Genomic DNA, 20,390 nt, shown 5'->3' with positions numbered 1-20,390 from the left:
AGCTTAGCACCATGCCAATGCCTATCTTATTATTCTCAATGCTCCACTTACGATACGCGTGACTTCGATCTAGACTCGACACGACTTTAGATCATCTTAATACGCGATGATTATGAGCTAGCGAACTGGATCTTCCACGTTGATCAAGCTTATAAGTCAAAAGAGGGGAAAATAAAGGGTTATGAAAACACATTCAGCATCCTTACATTCTTGGCCCTGCGACTACAGCGCTCTAATAACACCAGTACTTTATACTACTTATGTAAATTATATGTTTTCCAGGGTTGGGGTTAAGGTGCCTAGATATCTAACGTCGAGAGTAAGAAACTTTACGTCAAAACCTAGAGGATCGATCTCCATCACATAACCCAAAGATCTCACAGCCCCTTTTACACAACATATGGGAATAGATGATGTCGTCAGAATCTTCCCCATATCGGTTCCCCATGGTCAATTAAGCTTAAAGTAGCGCTGACATGACCAACTACACCCCACAGGCACGAGGCCGTAAGCTTGTACAACAGCAATGCTTTGCGGAATGTCGATATCGGGGGAGGGGGTGTTGAGCGAACCAGCTAAGGTTAAGTAGGTCACACCGCCGTGGATGCAATGCGTTCTTAAAAACACATAATCAGTTCATACCCTCCTAGGGAATTCTATTACCTACATTACCGCTTTAACCATGAGAAAATTTGAGGTTATTTTTCCATTAGCGCTATTAGTATCATACTGTAACTACCGATTCAGCTTTAGTGCCTATCGCCGAAAAAGGAAGCGAATAAAGAAGCTATCCCCACAAACTTGAATGATGGGCCAAAACAGAATTTATTAAAGTACCTAATCTACCTGCGGCTATTTCAATTACCTTAGTTTAGAAAGTATATATCTATGAAATATCTCGTTTCTCGGGTTCTTGATCTTATGTAATTACTGTCCGGAAGTCCGTCCACTTTCTACAATATAACCTGCAAGGGGTCTATGTAATAATCAATATTGAGATCATAGTACAAGCCCGAAAAGACTATGATTTGTCACCCTAAGGATTTTTATCGCCCTAGCGGCCTAGCCTTATTCTTTACCGGTATCACCGTCTAATATAAGACCTTGGGCTGATTGGATAAATAGCCTTGGCCGTCTTCTAAGCTACCCACCAACTACCATGCCAATGCCAACGACGAAACTCTATATTATAAAAAGAGTCTCGATAACTCGTCTTAATGATAAAGATACAAAAGTTTTCGTCGTTGAAATAAGCTATAACATCAATGCAATGTGACCCGAAGTATGCAGCAACCCCATTAGGAAGGTGTGGATCTGCGAAATAGATAGACCACGTACGACAACATTAGGGGTTGATACCTAATTAGGTAGCTCAGTCGAAAAGTTCTAGATTTGGATTTGTTGAAGGTAGCTGGACAAATAAGAATTCAATATATTTCAACTATTTCAATCGTGTGTTGTTTACTTCGGCATCTTCGCCACCACCCGACGAAAGGGGAGCCTAGAGTCTAGAACCGTAGTAACAGGCACGTGTCAATATTGATACTTGAGCTATTTAAATAGCTACTGTGATGATAGGCGAAAGGCACATTGCTCTTAGGGAGACAGCTATAAGAGAAAAATGAATCGAATAGTGGGGGGTATGGAAGATTGCGTGGGGAATATAGCAATTGTAGATAATAGGAAGCCTGATGTCCTTAATTGAAATCATTTTAAGTTAAGTACTGCTACGTAGGCACTTACCTCATACCTCATTGATATGAGATTTGAGATTACTCAAGGTAACTGGTGCTTGGTCTAAGGTAGGAACCTAAACTTTAAAGCGTGCTCTAGAGAAAATGATAATGAAGTAGGTGCGTTTCTGAGGATATGAAATAAGGAAGTTCCAATGGATCGGTGGGAAACACCTGCCAAACCAAATCTATACCGACATAAGAAGTTTTAGAAAAATCATAAAAAGGAATAACATTGACACCTTTCATCAATTCTTATGATACCTACCTCCTAACCTCTTACCAAGCTGATTTCGTTAATATGGGTACCTCTTTCCCATCCATCCAGACCTTCTACTCGAGGGAAGTACAATTCAATCTCGAAGACGTAAATGACGTAAATAATGGTTCCTCAGATTCTCAAATCCCGGGGGATGGTTTCACGTCATCAGAAGTAGAGGTAGTGACGAAACCGCTTTCACGACCCTGGAAACCACCACGAGAATACGAACAATGTCCCATTTCACTCCTCCAGACGGGTCCTTTTAACTATGAAATCTCTGGGAGGATTGTAAACTTTTCTACCAACCCCCAAGAGCAAGGTCATCATTTTCTTGTCGTGTCTGATGGATCAGGGGCTATTGCAGTATGGCTATGAAAGTTTAGTGACCTACCTATTTCATATCTCGACGCTAATGGATCTTGTAGGTCAAGCTCTACTATATGAAAGCATCCGACTACCAATTGTTTCTTGGTCAGAGAGTCACGGTTTGGGCGACTTTTATTGCTGCTTCAACTCAGGGTGGTACGGGCAACATACCGTTTTGTGCATCATCTACTAAGATTTATCCCGGCCGCAACATTGCAACACACATTGCCCTGCATAACGACCCTCCCGATTCGGATGGCCACCGTATATTGCGCTGTCCTTTAGACTATAACTTAAAGGAGCATAACTATCTCCCTGCTCTCATGACCTTAAAGGCTTATCTTTCTACCGGATACGATATGGCAGAGGGTAGGATTCTTGTCTGTGTAAGAAGCGTTGGACCGCGTAGAACTGTCTATTCGAAAAAACTTCAGTGTGATCTTGATATGGTGGACGTCAGCATCTTTGACGATACGGCAACTTGCGTCCTGAAGCTGTGGCAGGATAAAGTTCCCTCGGCCAAAACTTGGATTCCAAATCAAACTATTCTCCTTATATCCAAACCGACCTGTCGACAGGACGGTCCACACTCTGGACTTGGTATTGGTTATACCTCAATGGTCGACGTGGATCCTGATTTTCCAGATGCCAACTGGCTTAGAGATAAAGTGAAGAATATGGGCAAGAAGCAGAGCGTACACATCCCCTTCCCTCATAATACTTGGGATATTAATCGTGCAATTCGTGGCCCTAACCGGGTATTATTCACGATCGCCGATATTGAAGATCAGGTGCGCAATCCTGAGCTGAGACTCGACTTCACTGGGAAATTGAATGTCATTATTCTCGAGATGGGATTGATGGAACAGTGGCGGAAACGTTCCTTTTGTTGCTTTGAGTGGTGAGTCCAACAGTACATCTCATCTTGCTCAATCTAAATATCTATTCAGCTGCGGCATTCCAATTTACGCCAACAGACCCGTTGCAATTTGCAAGAATTGCGATACGCGGCGAGATTTGGCACTCAACCCACGTATAATCGGGTCAATGATTGACGAAAGCGGTATGATTACGGCTAGTAAGCTCGTGTGGCATGATGATGCTTGGACCCAACTTTTCTTTGGAGGCATATCGAACGAGATACAAATCGGGGATGACTCGGAAACCAACCTCGTGGAGCAATCGTGGGAAGACCTGACAGTTCTCGATAGCGTTGCGCTTAGGGATATCGAAGAACAACTGCTATACGCACGCGTTACGCTGACTTTCGGTTGGTCGTCTCAGCTCGAAAGACTCTGTATTATGGGAGTCGAGTGGTAGTGCATGTATTCGAAGTTGCCTCGACAGCATCGGCTGATTCGGAGGGGTATCTGGGGGATCTAGATGAGTTCTGGTATGTGCTGAGTTCAGCCAGCGAGCTTATAGAGGGGGATGATTTAGCTGGCATGGTCTTGACACGAAATGAAGCATGTATGATGTTCCTAGGTCGTAGGTAATAGATAAAAGTATATTATTTGATAGCTTTCATATTCCCCGATCCTTTGTTCCGAATCCAATTACACTCATCTTCGAGGTGTAGCATACATAGAGGGGGTCTCAGCCGCCAAGGGCCTGAAAAAAAGTTTAAATTTACTTCCCACGACGCCCATCCCCATGCTCTAATTGTCGTTACCATTATCCCCCATCATATTACATTGATGAAGTGGAAGACGTTAGCATAAATCATTAGGTTACCTACGTCCATCCATCTTTATTACATACACCAATCATCCTCTCTTTTCCATTTTGATATATCTTTCAAGGCATTAAATTTCAAACCGGGTTACTCCCGGTTGGTTCATTTGTCCCCAAACAAACTGAACCGGAAACGACCCCCCTTCATCTTCTGCGAGGTCCGCCCGAATGACTGCTGGGAGTTAATGCGGCGATGAGACGACGGCGGAGGCGCGAACTCGTCGTCGTCGTCGTCGTCATCGTCCTGGAAACTCATGGGCCGCGTCTGCTGTCGCGCCAGCGGCACCTGGTGCGGTTGTTGAGGCAGTTCCCGCGGAGTGGGAGGGGGTAGCGGGTCGCCGCGCATAGCACGCTCGACGTCTAGGTACTGCCGTCGGTAGTCGTCGTGCTTGCTCTTGGCCTCGAGGAACCGCGTCTCGGCGTCGGCGCGCCGCTCCTGCAGCGCCCGGATCTCGGCGTCTAGGCGGTCCATCTCGTCCTGCTCGCGGTGCATCACTTCGGCGTATTCGTGCACCTTCTGGTCCAGCGGCTGCAGCACGCAGTCCATGACGCTGGGGCTCTTGAGCCGCTGGATGGACGCGCCTAGGCTGGCGTTGGGGACTGCTAGGCTGGGGTCGGACGTCGAGGCGGAAGAAGCTGCTGCTGCTGCTGCTGCTGCTTTGGCCTGGGCTTGGGCTTGCTGGATCTGCGGGTGGTTGGACGGGTATCCTGCTGGATTCCGGGGCGGGGACGATCCGCCTGAGCTGCTTGGTGGTCGCGGCCCTGCCACGGGCTTGCCCGGTCCGGTGCGACGGCCATTCTGGCGCTGGATTCTGCCGTCGCTGCTGGTACGGTCTGCTACGAGCATCTCTTCGGAACGGCTACTGCCTGAATATGACGGAGGCCGCGATTGGTTCGGCGTGTTTCCTCCTTGCGGGGGAAAGGAATTTGTTAACGGCGGTCTGCTCTGCGACGGGCTGTTAGGTTGGCTGCCCTGGCTAAAACGTTGCTGCTGTTGCTGTTGAAGTTGCTGTTGCTGCAGTTGTTGCGGGGGGATTTGTGAGGGTTGGCCTTGCATGGCAGCACCGTGGTTTGCGCTGGGGGGTGGTGGATTGGCACCTGGGCCGGACATAGGACCTCGATTGCTGTCGAGGAAATTGTAAAAGTCGTCGTGACTATCGAAGCGCGGGGCTTTCCCGCTGTTGTGGTACGCTGCCGCCGCCGCTGCTGCGTCTTCGTAATCACGTGGTTGTTGTTGGGCCTGGCGTGGACGAGGCCTAGAGGAAGGTGAATTCATAGTGGTACGATGACGAGATGTACTACTACTCATTTCCTTTTCATTTCATTTCATAAATCGTGGCGGTATGTATAATGATGTATGTACAGTATGTAATGTTATGTAGATGTAGGTATATTCGGTAGTTTGGTGGTTGGTGGCTATCGCAAGTGCGAGAAAAAAACGAAACAAACAAACAAAGTAATCTGGAATTGGAATTGGGATTGGAATTGAAATTGGGAAATGTTATGTAGAAGCGGTGTCGATTCAATTGAAAATTGACAGATTTATGACAGTCAGACCGTTCGTATTGTACATAGGGGAGGTTGGGTACGCGATTCTTGTCTCCACTATCCATTGGCCCAGCCTCTTTTTTCGGGAGAAGGGGGGGGAAAAAAAACAGGAACAGGAATAATCGGTGGGCTGAATGATGTGACTGACACCCTTCCCACCCTTCCCGTTCCCGCGGTGTTTCTGTCTTGTCGATCGATCTGTGAATCAACCTTTATTATTTTATTTTATTTTTTTGGTGCAATCAGATTACGTATCTCGGATTATCATCCTATTAATGATAAACGCGCACGCACTGACGCACTGCAGGTCTCCGACGTATACGAATTACATATGCGTCGTCAACATAATAATACTACAGCGCTTCGAATTGCCGGCTTCTTTTTTTTTCTTGGTGTCGAAAAGGGTTAGGCGCTCGGGCCATATAGCCGAATCAATTGAAGGTTACTCTCGATTGGTAGTATTGGCGTAGCATATACAGTATATTTAGACAGTATACGCACATTGTCTATTGTGATGAATTTAAGAGGTACCTACCTTCTTATATCAAGAAGTTGTAGTTGTAGTCAATATTGACAACTGTAGCCTGCCATAAATACGTAGAGGTAAGTAGATTTACATAGACTTATAATACTACATATTAATAGTTATCAATAATTAGTAGAAGCAATCAAAAGTAAAAACAACCCCATTACTGTCTTATGTAAGGCACTTGAGTGAATAAGACTTATACACGATCTTAAAAATAAATAGAAACGTACATTATCGCAAGATCTGTAAGTGCTCGTATTATTTAGAATAGTAGGTCGAGTACTCGATATGCAATTCGAGTGAGCACCAATCCTTCTTTAATTACCACTTCTATGTACCTAAGTTACAGCAAAATTAATTAACTCTAGTGAGGCAATACGAATAGTTATCATATTATAAATACATCTAAGCCTACCTAAGGGAACTCTAGCTTTGGATCCTATCTAAGTTGATAGTTACTATCCTATAAGACTACTAGTCTAAGAACTCAAATAAATTCCATTTCATTGAGATTTGTATCACACCTCAACAACAGTCTCTTTGTCATAATGCATACTATTATATACTTAACAATTCCATTCATTAGTGCTGTTATTAAACTACAACATAGTTAAATATTGATAGGAAACAATTCCCCAGTCAGCTATCAGGTCTATGCCGTTTAAATATCGTTTTATTCGGTTCCTATTCAAGCTAGGTAAAATAAGTCTAACTGCAAGCTTAACGCCTAACTTAACTCTGCCCTCGGAATCAAGACACTTTGCCTACTAATACATCCAATTACCTAACACTAACTTCGCTTTACATTAATTCACCTTAAATCGTACTAATATTGTACCAAGATGAAGACAGAGCTCAAGTACGTCACAGACCACCTTACCACCCGATGCTCGCGTGAGGAATTAGACATAGCCGCATACAACTTCAGCGTCAATTTCTGGTTCGGCCTCACCCCCTCCACACCAATTGATGCCTGGCCCCTCATCTGGGAAGAAGTTGTGGAAAGCGTCTGGTTGTACGCCCTGCCATCGAGGGATCGTTTTCTTCCAATGCCTAACCCGTGGAAGATTGCCTTTAAGCTTCAGAGCGGTAAAGTGATAACTCTTGGAATATGTGAGGGCTCGTTCCGAAGCGGTCTATCTGGCGGGCCACAACTATTTCTTTTCCGTGCCTTCACCGATGACGGCAACCCAAGTGACGATCTCGACAAACTTCGTAATACTAGCTTATATCTGACCGGACGCCGCTGTGAGGATAACGTCAAACTACAGGACATTGTGTACCAAGTGGATCGCACTGGCGAAGTAACCACTTACAGCATAGTGAACGGTCGAGGCCGCCGCTATTGGCTCTATAGGGTTATCCAGAATATGCAACCGTTGATTCAAAGAAAACCTGGGGTCCAAGCTTTCCATAAGGAGGCAGATGATATCATGCGCCGCTGCTGGATATCTGGATCAGACCACACGGGCCATTATGGATATCCAGATGAGCCGGATAATCCTCTTACCATCGAGGGTGGAATTGACGGGCATGTATGGAGGAGGAAGGTTGGGGTGGCACAGTCTCGAAAATAATATAGAACACATGGAGTGGTTAAATTAACTAAGTGACTGATACGAAGCCAAAATTATACGATATACTGAAGGAGCTATTGGCGCCTACTCCTATTAATCATGAGCTAGAGCATATCTATTAGAGGGTAGTGTAAAATATCAATATATTAAAAGTAGCCCCTTTATCTTAGATCTGAGTCGTTAGAGTTAAAAGCTAGGCACAATAGCCTCCCACGAGGAAATCTGACAATGTGACCATATGACACTCCTTTATCTAAGGGATAAGCCTCTTAATAGTCACTCGATTAGTATGAATAATGTTGTTTCCTCTGCTATAATCTTATATGTAGGTACCTACCTAAGTACCGAGTGATTATGTTTGCTGAGTACCTATTCATTCGACTTTGCGTTTCGAGGCAAATGCCAAAGGATAAGCTTCAGATCTAATAGTGTTTATATGCCCACCCATTATATTACTGGTGTAGCAGTTCAAATTCTGCGCATTGAATTAAATACCTAGGTACCTATGTATAAAATCGTAAGGAGCATGCATTGGTCCAATGCGCCCCTACGGCTGCGCTGGGAGAAGCAGCTTCTCATAATATACCTCATGAGTTTCTTAGATATCGTGAATCTGTTAAACCCAGAGGGATCCATATACACAGCATTGAATCCCTTTTACACTCTTATATGCATCTCTAAGAAAAAACAACTTAATATCTTCGCTATTACGCATGCTCAGCTTTAGGCTAACTTCGCCATTCCTGGTTTGCTATCACCAACTTCGTCCGCTGCTTGGTCTCTCAGTATTTTTCGAAGGATCTTGCCGGACTACATGTAACTATTAGCCGTGGAGTTCTCTTCGAGCACATACATCTTGTTAGACTTACCGGATTCTTGGGAATAGCCTCGACAAACTTTACACCGCCTCGTAGCCGCTTGTAGTTGATAACCTTAGATTCCATCCACTTGGCAATTTCCTGCTCCGTCTGTTTCGCCTCGGGGTCTGGCACAATGTATGCACGTGGCACTTCCTCGCCGTTGATCGTAACGCCGACGACAGCGACGTCGCGGACACCTCTGTTTTCGAGTAATACGCCCTCGAGTTCGGCCGGTGCTACTTGATTACCCTTCACTTTGATGAGCTCCTTAATGCGGTCGACGATGTGAAGCAGTCCACCCGGCTCGTATTTCTCCACAAACCCAACGTCGCCGGTTTTCAGCCAACGGGTGCCATCTGGATCGACATGAAGAGTAGCCGCGGTAGCTTCTGGCTTTTTCCAGTAGCCCTTGAAGAGCGTAGGACCAGTAATCCATACCTCGCCCCTCTCGTTGGCTTTGGTGACCTCGCCTGAGCCGTCGATTCTCATGATACGCGCTTTGCAATTTGGCAATAATTCGCCCACGGCTGCGGATTTGCCGGTCGTTTTAGGGTGCCAACTTGTACTTGAACACGTTAATTCCGTCATGCCCCATCCCTGACGGAGATTCAAAGCACCGTCCGGCCAAAGCTTAGTGACCTCATCACTGACTTCGGCCCCTAGCGGTGCGGCACCAGAGCCTATATTCTCGAGGCTGCTGAGATCATATTTGCGGCTAAGAGGACTTTTGGCAAGTAGGACCACGATAGGTGGCACGGCCATCAGAGTGTCAATACGAAACTTCTCGATACACTGCAGCATCTTTTCAAAATTGAACGAAGACATGATATATACTGGAACGCCTTCTTTCGGAAAATTGCAGACAAAGAAGGTCTGACCGTATGCATGATACATTGGTAACAAGCCCAGACGACGGTATCGTTTCTTCTTTTCGTCATATTCGGGATCTAGTCGCTCCATATAGTTAACCCCGAGGCCGTTCGCGACATAGGAATAATGTGTGATTTCGACGCCTTTCGGCACACCTGTCGTTCCTGAGCTGTAATTAAGAGCACATATTGTCGTTCTCGCATCGGCGGGTTCAGCCCAGTCAAACTTGACTGCGTCGTTCTTAGGGGCGAGGAGAGAAGTCCAATGTTGAGTCCCGAGTCGTGCCTTGCCCGGTTGCTTATCAAGAGCGCTTATGTCGAAACTATATATTCGACTCCTCGGAAGACCGGCCTTGTCAGCGGCTTCTATGGCGATCTCCATGCTAGCGTCGGCTGCAATTAGAAACGAAGCGCCGCTATCGTTCAGCTGGTAAGCAAGTTCCCGAGCGACAAAGCTAGGGTTAGCGCCTGTGAAAACCCCCCCTGCCATCAGAATACCCATGAAAACTACGGGGGTGAAGAGCGAGTTGCCAGAGAAGAGGAGTACGCGGTCGCCAGTTTTCAAACCTGCTCGCATTAATCCCAAGGCCAGCCGCTTCGACCACAGCCGAAAGTCAGATTGGGTGATGAAACGTGTCTCCGGGCGGTCAACATCAATAAATTGGGGATTATCTGGGAGTGAGTCGAAGGAGGACCCGAATACCCATTTTGGTACCGAGCAATTCGGTATTGGTACTGTCCATCTTGATTCAAGAACCATGGCGGGAACAAGTATCGCGAGAATGACAAGAAAGAAACGTAGCTGGAAGCGATTAAAATATCCGAATTGATTTCCTTATGGAGTGTCAAAAAGTGTCGGGTGTCTTCCTTGAAATAGTGTTGGAGTAGCAGCTCTCCGTCGCCCCGCGAACGAACTATCCCGAAAAGAGGGGATTCAGGCAGCTGTATTGAATCAAAATGACACTATCACGAAGACTTAGAGCTCGCAATTTGTCGTGATTCACAGACGTAGATAAGGTTAAGACGGAGTTGCATATTCACGTATAAGCGTATAAGAGGAATCACATTACCTAATATAGAGCTTGCTCGGGCGCGGCGGATACGGAGCCGAACTAATGACTTCGTTGGTGCCATAGCTCGTGGTGATGCAGGCCATGGCTTCTTCGCTACGGGTGCCTTATCATTGGCTCCAGAACGTAAGGATTATAAGAGACAGTGACAGTGACGAACGGGATTGGATTGAAATGGTCCCTTTTCGGACGCCATCCCCGCAAATCAGCCTGGAAGCAGTGGAGAAAAATGCTGGGGTGGTAGTTAAGAGCCGAGGCTTGGCCCCCTTTTCTTTCCTATGCTAGGTACCTAACTTAGCTATTACATCGTTGTTCAAAGCAGGGGAGGTAGATACCTACCCCGAGCTCGGCATATTTATAGTTCACAATTCATAATTCCATCGTCTCGTCGGGATTGTTCCTCGTAGCGATTTATTTGCATTGATATCCCAACCTAGAACCTGAGCCTCTGAGGTCTATTTAGCATACGTTCAGTCCGACACGACGCGCCTCTTGAGACAATATGTGTAACCTTACACTATATATATATATATATATATAGACACCATGTACGTCGTTTGAGTAAGACAAGCATAACCATCGGCTCAGGATTCTAGTAATTCTCCAATGCAATGAGAGAACGGGTTTAATTGTTAAATTGAGCAATACTCTCATTCTACTTATACCTATAAAGCTCTGGATACAATGAGAGAAGTCGATACAAGATGCCAATACTCTATTTACTCAGCTAAGACAATATCTGAATCGCAAAAGCCATGACGTCTACTTGTATTCCAGCTGAGCGTTACTTTTTTCCCGATCTTGTAAGTCCGGTGTCACACCTCGCTAACTACACCTTCGATTTGATACTTACCATCGCGTACAAGCAAGCCACGGAAAATTATCCGACCCATCTCGCTTGTTATCATGAATACCAATCTATCTGTTTGGCTTAGAATTAGCTTTCGCGTGTCACGTCGCTAGATTCAGATGCCTACCTACCTAGGTACCTAAGCTTAGTATACAATAACCGACTATTGTTTGTAGTTTTAAACAGTTGTGTCAGCCACTATTATTGCAGCCTTTGCAACAATATTCTCCTATTCACGTACGCCTTTCATGGCGAAAAAAAAATAGGAAATAATAGCCTAATATTTTCACCTGATTAAATCTATCTATAGCGTACTGGGCTTATGTTATCGAAAGGTGTCAGGATTGGATGCCCTAGAGAGGTGAATCATGCATAGAGTGAATGTCTAAGGTAGGTAGACTAAGTAGTAATTGTATTGAACTTAGTAACGCTTGGCTTTCTAACCTCTGACGAGGGCGTCTTGCGCCTCTTATATACTCGTATAGACCCCTGTAGCCACCCTGACCCACTATACCCTGACAAAAGGTAAGTATCAATCATAGTTTATACTACCATCAAAACCCTCTCCATCTCTAGATAACTTGTATTTGAGCATTACGAAGTTCTTACGTAGGTATATCTTGAATAAAATATTGGTTAGTTGAAAGGAATCTGCAGTTGGAAACTTGGATAAACAAGGTATATGAAGATGGACACAACAAAAGCGTATATGTGATAAGCCAAGCAAGAGGTTTTCTAGTTTGACAAGTACATAAGATTTATCCTCAAATGCAACTACTATATGCATTTTAAATATCATGAAGATAAGCACACGCACGGATCGGGTTATAAGTAACCCCTTGGAAAATATGAGTAGCTTTGATACTATGTTAGAACGCTCAATGAAAGGCAGCGTGTGCTTGTTTGTTACGATATGTTAATATAAGAGGTACCCAGTTTCATCACGCGGATAACCATCAAAACTTGTCCTTGACTGCCGAATTCCGTCGAACCCCCGATCCTGTTAAACTCGCCTGGTGTCTGCCAGCTGATAGCTCGGCAGGGTTAACCATTATCCCCTCGAGTTACGCAGCACAAACAGATCATAAGCAATCTACCGATATAAACCCAATCCAGCACATTTAGTTGATAATGTATCTCAAAGGAACTTACGCAAGCAGTAGCCCCATAGCTGGATCGTGTCACTAGATGGTGCGGAAGTGAAGATATGACTAAAAAGGACATTTTCAAGGGGAAGCTCTTGGACTATGGAATTAAGAATCTACACCAAGCTTTCACCTCGCGTGCTATTTCCTTAGCCTCCCAATACCACAATTGTTGGCAGCTGCGGTAAGAAAAAGCCATGGAGTCATGATTCTAGTTCACAAGGCTTTTACTAAGGTACTAGTCTATCGTGGTCATAATTAGGTACCATCTACTTAGCAACTTACAGCAAAGCCCCGTATTTCTCGAATTCTTTTGCTTGATTTTAAGTAAAGGAAGCCACACCCGGGGTCATAGAAATTATCCTCAAAGTCATCTATTTTTTTAAGAAAAAAATTCTTTTCTTTTTTTCTACCTATTCCCTACTTTCATCTTCCTCTCCAACCCCATTCCAGCTTCCATTAGGTAACTTCTACAACTCAACTAGAAACATAGATATCCCACACCTGCACCCTTCGAATCTCCATATCAGTTCATCTGGACGTCATGGCAGGACAGGAGCCCACTAGCGAGGACGATGATGTACGTGTGAGACTTGTCCATGGAAGGGAAATGTTAGCCGCCTACCCCTATCTTTGGATGGGCTTCGAACCATGCTCTCGAAGAGACCTTGAGCTCTTCAACTGCAGTCCTGTCGATTTCGTCGGATACGACCACACAAGCTACCTCCGCAAGATCGTAAGTCTTCCCACGGCACTTATCCAATGTTTCTGACATCCTATAGACTACCATGACGTGGGAGGTGAAAGTCAGGTCCGGCAAGGAACTGTTCGTCACAAATGAAGAGCAAATTCGTATTAACGAAGGGCTACCTAAAGGTTGTTTCTTCACCCCCGGACGTCGCAACAAAGAACGTGAGCTCCTATTCCGTTCCTACAAATGCAACACGCCCTTGCTAACGTGCCCCTAGCCCACGTCAAGATCACTATCCCCGTAGATAAACGGGGCACATTTAATGCCACTACCGGTTTCCTCTGCTCCATGTGGAGCAAGTTGAAATTCCTCAAGGGACCACACGAAAGCAATTCAACCTGTGCATGGGATGCCATGATCATCTATGATTGCACTGCTAGCTCAGAAGGTACTCTCAGGGGTTGCCCCCAGATCGCCACGCGCAAATGGGACATTCTTCTCATGAAAGTGGGCGACGATTATGAGTGTAGGTCAATATAACCTTCACTCAAATTTAATTTTGGCTGACATATCACTCTAGACCCCTGGCTCGTCGCCGCAATCAAGGACTCTGGAGCCTATACCGATTTGCGCCATGACCCTTTTGACGAACGACAACGGAGTGCATTCGAGTCCTTTCACGGCCTTGGAAACTTCTAGTGCTCGGGGCATGTACCTCCATGACACGCCTTTCCATGCCTTAGGAAGCGAGTGTCTATAGTAGCCAAGCCGGTTATATACCTAAGGTATAAGAGACTCGACGTTTTTATAGTGTACATTAAAAGCACATAGAGGCCAAGATGAATAAATTATTATGAACCAACATCATATGTTTAGACTTTGATGGCTTCAGGGTCTATTTGCTAGACTATCTTGCTAGTATTAGACGTGGTCTTGACAAAATCGCGCCTACACGTCGGTCTTCATTATACCGAAACGATTAATATTTCTAGTTATTAAATACATTTGTTACCACTATCATTTAAACACTGTCCGCTTAGTAGAGGACCTTGCCAGTCGCATCAGTGACAGGCATCCCGCCGGGAAGCTCATTGAGCCCTAGATACCAAATGTTAGAATCTTTATCTGATAGGATACGCACGGAATTAGGGGGAATAAAGGCGTTACTTACAGCCGTCGATTTCCTCGTTGACGGAGACCTTCTTGCTGCACTGGTTGCCTTGCGAGATGGACTGGGTCTTGAGCTGAGGGCAGTTGATGTTGCAGTTGGAGTCCATGGCCGTCTGGAGAGCGTTGCCCTTCCAGCCGAACATGTAGTCGCCGTGGTTTCCGTATCCGGTTGGGTCGCCGAAGGACCAGACGAAAGGCTGGCTGCCGTCGGTGGGCCAGTCGTTGGGGTTGTTGAACGCGCGTGTGTCCCAGATGACCTCGTAAAAGAGTTGGGGAATCTTGACGGGATGAGTCGAGGGGCAGGCACCGCCGCTCTCGAAGGTACCACTGGCGGGATACGCGACGTGGCTCGAGTGGTCGGCTGAGTCGAGATTCTTGCCGTCCCAGCAGCTTTGAAAAGGTCAGCATAGGGGTTTTTTTTTGGTCTTTTTCTTTTCAGGAGGCGAAGGATTGGTTTGGCAATAAGCACTCACGTCGGGAAGCGGATGTTAGCCATAATGCCGGCCTTGCAGGCCTTCTTTGGCATATCAAGAGTCTCACCAGTGCGGGTGAGGATGTTGTCGAGGCAAGTGTAAGTAAGCTGACGGAACTTCTTGGCCTGGGCCTCGGTTCGGTATGACGGGTCTCCGACGATCATTCGGAAGCCCTAAAAGTAGATTCGCGATTAGCTTCTAGGTTGTATCTCTAGATATGTGGGTGGTTTACTCACAGGCTTGAAAGCAGTAACCTTGCCGTTGTTGTAGCTGGGCGTGTAGTAAACGGTCATACCGCCGTTTGCGCCCTCGAACCCGGAGTTTGCCATCTGCGGGACCCTCTTGAAAGTGCCGTTGCGGGCACGGAAGTAGAGGACGGCAGTCCAGTAGTTGGACAAGTCCTCGGCGAAGGTGCACGTGGTACATGTGGCCTCGCTTGGGATATCCATGCGCGGGTAATCCATAGACTGGTTGAAGGCGTTACCACCGATGATCTGGTGGACGTGCGGCGAGCCCGTGACGCCGGGGAAGACGAGCGGGTCGAGACGCTCGACGACGAGCTGCGAGCACGAGAAACGGAGGAGCGCATGGGCACTGGGCGTGAGCAGCGCCAGGCCGGCGGCGAGCGAGTTCACGGTCAGCTGCATCCTGAGAAGAGCGAAGGCGATCGTTTTAGATGCTTCTTCAGGCTCGCTGTCACGACGCGGGACTCGTCGTCTATTTAAATTTGTGGCCGGGTGAACGAATCTCCCTACTTCAGGATTCCCCGGAGATTTTTCTTCATTTCCTTTTGCATGCTGCTGCCGTCCCGTCACGGATCCCGTCGTATAAAAGCATGGCGGTTAATATCGCGAATATAGCCGAGATCACCCCCTGGTCCTGTTTTCCCATGGGAAACGACGAGCCGCGAATATGCATTCACGGTATGGGGATAGACAGGGGGATTGTCACGTTGTACCTGACATCGCAGCGGAATATTGCGAGTATTTCCGCTGGCTACCTCCTGACCTAAGATTTGGATGTCACTGACTGTGGGGGGTTAAGCGATGGCGACTCTAACTTTTGACAGAAGGACCAAGAATCGCCTCGCCTTACCACGCCAAGAATCGCAGTTGGGGACATGTTACTTCTAGACCAGCTGTGTTAGCTACCATTATGGTAGAGATAACACCCAATAGAGCACCAAACCAGCAAGATTTCACAGGCCGGCCTCCGTGATGATCAGATATAGTTTAGTTAGGCAGCTGAATGGCACGTTTTCGGATCGCCGATCAATGGTCAGGTGATAATAGGATGTGTCTACATCTGATCTTGGCGCGTTAGCATCTGTCATATACATAGGCCACACCCCGGATTGTGTAGTACCGGCAGTGGAAATAGAGACTTACATAACCTGGTTCGGCATTCTATTTAGATGCTTTTTGTTTCCCCGGATAAAATCAGATGCATGAGTTGACCCTTGTTCGGCTACCGCTGTTTGGATCGTCACAGGGGACAGATTCCAAATCTGATAAGGGTACATGTGCTCTCCCCAAGATTTTATTATAGGAACTTGGTGTACTTACGACAATTCCTAATTGAGAGTTATCGGCCCGTCCCCTTGGTCAGATTTTTTTTCTTGATTCTAATAAGGCATTATGACTGCACTAATGCGTCTTAAGGATCTACACGTGTCTCTATAGGGCTTGAATTCAGGCGACAGCAGGCTATGTGTATTATAGGTATGTGCAAGTTATTAATTCTCAACTTCTATATGTGTATCAGAAATCAAAAATCTCGTACTGAACGAGTGGCAGAACCCAGGTAATATAACGTACATACCTACCTTATTGAGCAACACCCATATTATCGACTTTCAAGCTAGCTCTTTCCGTCAGTTGCTGTTACGTATCCAGTGGTTCTATGTCCACACGGAGACGCCGACATAATGCGTACCGCTAAATGTACCCAACGCCTTCTGAATATCTACCTACTCTCCAAGGTTACACTATATCGAAACGCTGGACACTATTATAGCTAAAAATAGCTGCTTTATACGGACAGTAGCCCTAAGGTATACACAACGAGGACTAGTCGATATCAACTAGTTTCTTATTGAGGCTACATTACTATATAGCACATATAGTATCTTGGCTTCAACGCTAGAGATCCAATAGGTTGTTTAAAACATCATATCCCAAACTTTTCTTCATAAAACTTTCGTACCTCTGAACTTGCTCCTACTCCAGCCGTCAAGTCTTTCGGACTGCCTTCTATCTTAAGGCCTTTTAGACTCCTCGCCCTCGACAAGGCCACGTAGACTTGCCCTTCGACAAATGCCTTCGACAGATCTACTACGACGCGGTCGAGCGTCAGCGACTGGCTCTTATGGATTGTCATTGCCCATGCAGGGGCTAGCGGTATCTGCGTACGGCTGAGGATGCTGTATGGCTTCTCATCACCCAAGCAGGTTGTAGAGCAATGTGGTCCAATTACTTGTACTGGGCCATTGTGAAACTTGACGATCGGCCAGACTTTCGTCTCGACCTGTTTTATGAACTTGTAGGTTTGATATGAATCAGTACGAGTTAATATCTCTTCAAGCGGTTTCGTAGGATCGGTATCTCTCTTATTTTGCGTGGCGATCAAGGGCTTCGTAGGGTCGAATCTTTCAAACCCACAGATAATACCTTGGCTGCCATTGCAGAGTCCTAGACTCAAGTTTAGATTATAAAGCAGCACAACGAGCATGCCTTGCTTTAGCTCAACATAACTCTCGTATTGATGCTGGCTGAGTGCTAGCAAGGAGTTGTCCTTTGCTCGGCGATTCTTACTTTTGAGATGTGGATGCTTTTTCTTATTCCACGAGAAGCCATCCACACATTTGTATGTATACTTCTCCGTCTGCAGTTTTTTGAACTCCTTGTGGTTTAGCTCTCATACTTCATTGCGCGATGCATAGAGTCTAGTTGCATCTGTTGTATCACATGGGTGACTCATGAGTAAATTAGTCTGATCTGATGTCAATGGATCCCCAACTCGGATCGTTTGCAAGGCTCTTATAAATGTCTCATCGCTTTGCCGGTGGATTGATTTTAGAGCAAAATAGACGAAGTTGCATTCTTCCCAAGCCTGGCTTCGGAAAGCCCATTTATCTTGGTCGTAAAAGCGGCCGTGTTCCTTGCACGTATAGAACCCCTCCGTACGATCTATAATCATCTCGTTCCCGCATTTAATGCAAAAGCGAAAGGGTTGCACAGGCGGAAGTTGATAGAAGTCTCCGGTGACGACTATCTGGACACCCCCGAAAGCCATATCAGACCTTTTGATCTTTTTCATGATTGCGTTAAGCCGCTCAAAGTGGAAGTTTTCAATCATGCTTATTTCATCGAGAACCAGAACATCGGTATTCCCGAGGCGTTCTCTACAATGCTTTCTTTGCGAGTCCTGGAGAAGTGCCTCTATGCCTTCCTTCATCGAGTCTGGGGTCCATCCAGCATATGACCATATGGTGGAGCCGTCAACTTGTAAGGCTGCCCGTCCGGTGGGAGCGATGATATGAACCGTCTTTTCTTGGTCCCGTAGCTTTTTAGTGAAAGCCTTTAAGACTGTAGATTTTCCACATCCTGCTGAGCCAGTATAGAATACATTACGTCCACTCATGATGATATCTACCAATTCGGCTTGCTCAGGAGATAGACGTGGTTCTGCTAACGACATGCGGGGAACATAAAAGGAGAACAATCGGTTTGGAGGCGACCATGGTAAACGCAAACGGTAGCTTCTAAGCAACATTTTGCCCGTAGGAGGATTCACGCTGTATAGTTTCTTCTAGCGTGGTACCCAAGAGCGTGTGAAGAATATGATTGTATAAGAATACGATATCTGAGACGTACGGTCATATAGTCTGTTCCAATATACTATCAGCTCCGTAATGTAAGAACATCAACTCGTTCTCGGGCGTTTATGAGAATATGGAATAATGATTTGCATTAACTTATTAACAGCAAACGAATACGTTTTGTGCAGTAACACAAATTAGATTATCTGTTCCTAGCCGTGTAATCTATTGCCTTCCCGCATTTAGCACATCCTACCATCCATGATAACATAATCGGATTCTCGTCGAAAGGTTGTTTCAATAACGCTAAATATTATTATACTCTTCAAGTAAAGCATCAGCGGTTCCGAAACACCGACACGGCCTCAGCCGACCATCTTGAACTGAGACGACAATCGACTCGTAGTTTATAGTATACTGCAGGTATTATTGTGTGCTGCTTTGGTAGAAAGCCTGGACGATGACACGAGGCCCAGCCGGTAGACGGGTCTATAGCGCGCTGAAGAGTTAGGTCGACCCGCACGGTAGAAGTTGCGTTTGCTTGTATTCCGCCTAATCATATACCTCCTCGAGGCTACAAATGTCCTCAGCCAATTGTCTAGGCCGTAGCCCTAGTAGGTACCATTAAGGTAGGTTGAATAAAGGGCCCAGTTTTATGTAGAACAAGAAAACATAAGTAAGTAGCGTCTAGTCAAGTGCTGGTATCTTAGTGTCAGTATCTCAATTATCCAAGATAGTTCATAAAGTCACTTTACTCACGTTAACAAGGCCAGTATCGCCTTACAACAGGTTACTAGCTACCCTGAAGGGGGTGTAACCGGCGTCTAGTATATACGCATCTGTGTTGGGCGGGCTTATGTGACGTGGTAGGTACCTGCTATACGGATACTTCCATGCCCTTAATTGTCCGGTTTTGCTGATTCGCAAAAGGTATGCCAAATCCGACCACAGTAACCCTGGAGTCTTCCTTGAGCGAGACCGAGAGTAAGCTGACACGGCCTTGCTTAATGCCGGGATAGAACCGGCAAGCCAGTTGTCCTTGTTGATTGATAAATAGAGCTTTTGTGTGATATCCTACCAACCCTTTCTGTTGTCGTTGATTTGGGTAGGGTTATCGTAGTTATATTTACCGGTTGGCCTCTGTAAGTGACAGGCGAATTATCTTTGCTATGTAATGGTCCACGATTTGCTTCAGAACCAATATGCCTGGCGGGCGACCCTGTACCAGCCCAGGGTTGAAATTTGGGTTTCAAAGGTAAGGATATGGTGTTATCAATAATACTAAAATTTGGGTAAATAGAACCAACAGTTTAGGTAGCGGACTGGATGATAAAGTGATAAATAATCTGGGGAGATTATCAGAGAGAAGTGGTCCTACTCCCGGCCTTGCTCTATGTCCTTTTGGTCTTGTGAGTTATTGGGGAATGTGCTAGTGTTTCTTGGTTTTGCTTTATTTTCTCGCTTTCTTTAGGCTACCCAGCTGTTTTAGGGGAATTGACGGTTGTGATTTTGTCGACCTAATGCAAGGAGTTCTTTTGTTCCTCGTTATAATCGTCTATGGTATCCATATTGGAAACCATTTTTGCGTAGCCAAGGAAATGATTGAAACTACTGGTAGAAGTGAAAGTTGTTGTAGGTAGTTGAAGTTGAAGAAAATTCTGCGGGGTAGGAAATGATGCAAAAACGAAATTTA

General features: G+C 45.8%; 6 protein-coding genes across 6 annotated transcripts; 3 read left to right on the top strand and 3 right to left on the bottom strand.

Moving 5' to 3' along the window:
• Positions 1-1,985: 1,985 nt before the first annotated feature.
• On the top strand, positions 1,986-3,801 carry F5Y00DRAFT_271630 (uncharacterized protein). The gene is made up of 3 exons (XM_048012836.1): positions 1,986-2,358; positions 2,421-3,262; positions 3,312-3,801. The coding sequence occupies exons 1-3, from the start codon at positions 2,035-2,037 to the stop codon at positions 3,679-3,681; spliced, it is 1,536 nt and encodes a 511-aa protein (XP_047869094.1). The 5' UTR covers positions 1,986-2,034; the 3' UTR covers positions 3,682-3,801.
• Positions 3,802-3,850: 49 nt separating this feature from the next.
• Positions 3,851-5,957, bottom strand: F5Y00DRAFT_225637 (uncharacterized protein). Its single transcript, XM_048006195.1, has one exon. It carries the CDS (start codon positions 5,402-5,404, stop codon positions 4,199-4,201), a length of 1,206 nt encoding a protein of 401 aa, XP_047869093.1. The 5' UTR covers positions 5,405-5,957; the 3' UTR covers positions 3,851-4,198.
• A 1,057-nt stretch (positions 5,958-7,014) lies between these two features.
• Positions 7,015-7,749, top strand: F5Y00DRAFT_271627 (uncharacterized protein; the record flags this gene model as incomplete). Its single annotated transcript, XM_048012835.1, has 1 exon — positions 7,015-7,749. The coding sequence occupies one exon, from the start codon at positions 7,015-7,017 to the stop codon at positions 7,747-7,749; it is 735 nt and encodes a 244-aa protein (XP_047869092.1).
• A 461-nt stretch (positions 7,750-8,210) lies between these two features.
• Positions 8,211-10,679, bottom strand: F5Y00DRAFT_225635 (acetyl-CoA synthetase-like protein). The gene is made up of 2 exons (XM_048006194.1): positions 8,619-10,679; positions 8,211-8,559 (listed from the first exon to the last, which is right to left on the bottom strand). The coding sequence occupies exons 1-2, from the start codon at positions 10,236-10,238 to the stop codon at positions 8,473-8,475; spliced, it is 1,707 nt and encodes a 568-aa protein (XP_047869091.1). The 5' UTR covers positions 10,239-10,679; the 3' UTR covers positions 8,211-8,472.
• A 2,408-nt stretch (positions 10,680-13,087) lies between these two features.
• Positions 13,088-13,933, top strand: F5Y00DRAFT_257819 (uncharacterized protein; the record flags this gene model as incomplete). Its single annotated transcript, XM_048010611.1, has 4 exons — positions 13,088-13,279; positions 13,326-13,455; positions 13,512-13,760; positions 13,815-13,933. The coding sequence occupies 4 exons, from the start codon at positions 13,088-13,090 to the stop codon at positions 13,931-13,933; spliced, it is 690 nt and encodes a 229-aa protein (XP_047869090.1).
• A 172-nt stretch (positions 13,934-14,105) lies between these two features.
• F5Y00DRAFT_225634 (uncharacterized protein) lies at positions 14,106-16,160 on the bottom strand. Its single transcript, XM_048006193.1, has 4 exons — positions 15,114-16,160; positions 14,878-15,050; positions 14,406-14,794; positions 14,106-14,332 (listed from the first exon to the last, which is right to left on the bottom strand). The coding sequence occupies exons 1-4, from the start codon at positions 15,522-15,524 to the stop codon at positions 14,271-14,273; spliced, it is 1,035 nt and encodes a 344-aa protein (XP_047869089.1). The 5' UTR covers positions 15,525-16,160; the 3' UTR covers positions 14,106-14,270.
• Between the last annotated feature and the right edge of the window lie 4,230 nt (positions 16,161-20,390).

This window comes from Daldinia vernicosa (assembly GCF_022497035.1).
Source record: "Daldinia vernicosa strain CBS 139.73 unplaced genomic scaffold F5Y00scaffold_4, whole genome shotgun sequence".
Classification (NCBI taxonomy): domain Eukaryota; kingdom Fungi; phylum Ascomycota; class Sordariomycetes; order Xylariales; family Hypoxylaceae; genus Daldinia; species Daldinia vernicosa.
Note: the sequence above shows the minus strand (reverse complement) of the source record. Positions and strands in the feature narration are given on the sequence as shown.

What these genes read in the sequence shown, in the direction of transcription:
- F5Y00DRAFT_271630 (XM_048012836.1), top strand. Translation starts at nt 2,035, where the DNA reads ATGGGTACCTCTTTCCCATCCATCCAGACCTTCTACTCGAGGGAAGTA. An exon ending in ATGGATCAGGGGCTATTGCA is followed by an intron (nt 2,359 to 2,420) that starts GTATGGCTATGA and finishes TGGATCTTGTAG; the next exon opens with GTCAAGCTCTACTATATGAA. An exon ending in TCCTTTTGTTGCTTTGAGTG is followed by an intron (nt 3,263 to 3,311) that starts GTGAGTCCAACA and finishes ATATCTATTCAG; the next exon opens with CTGCGGCATTCCAATTTACG.
- F5Y00DRAFT_225637 (XM_048006195.1), bottom strand. Translation starts at nt 5,404, where the DNA reads ATGAGTAGTAGTACATCTCGTCATCGTACCACTATGAATTCACCTTCC.
- F5Y00DRAFT_225634 (XM_048006193.1), bottom strand. Translation starts at nt 15,524, where the DNA reads ATGCAGCTGACCGTGAACTCGCTCGCCGCCGGCCTGGCGCTGCTCACG. An exon ending in GCTAACATCCGCTTCCCGAC is followed by an intron (nt 14,795 to 14,877) that starts GTGAGTGCTTAT and finishes ACCTTTTCAAAG; the next exon opens with CTGCTGGGACGGCAAGAATC. An exon ending in CAACGAGGAAATCGACGGCT is followed by an intron (nt 14,333 to 14,405) that starts GTAAGTAACGCC and finishes TTTGGTATCTAG; the next exon opens with GGCTCAATGAGCTTCCCGGC.
- F5Y00DRAFT_225635 (XM_048006194.1), bottom strand. Translation starts at nt 10,238, where the DNA reads ATGGTTCTTGAATCAAGATGGACAGTACCAATACCGAATTGCTCGGTA. An exon ending in AGGCTATTCCCAAGAATCCG is followed by an intron (nt 8,560 to 8,618) that starts GTAAGTCTAACA and finishes AGTTACATGTAG; the next exon opens with TCCGGCAAGATCCTTCGAAA.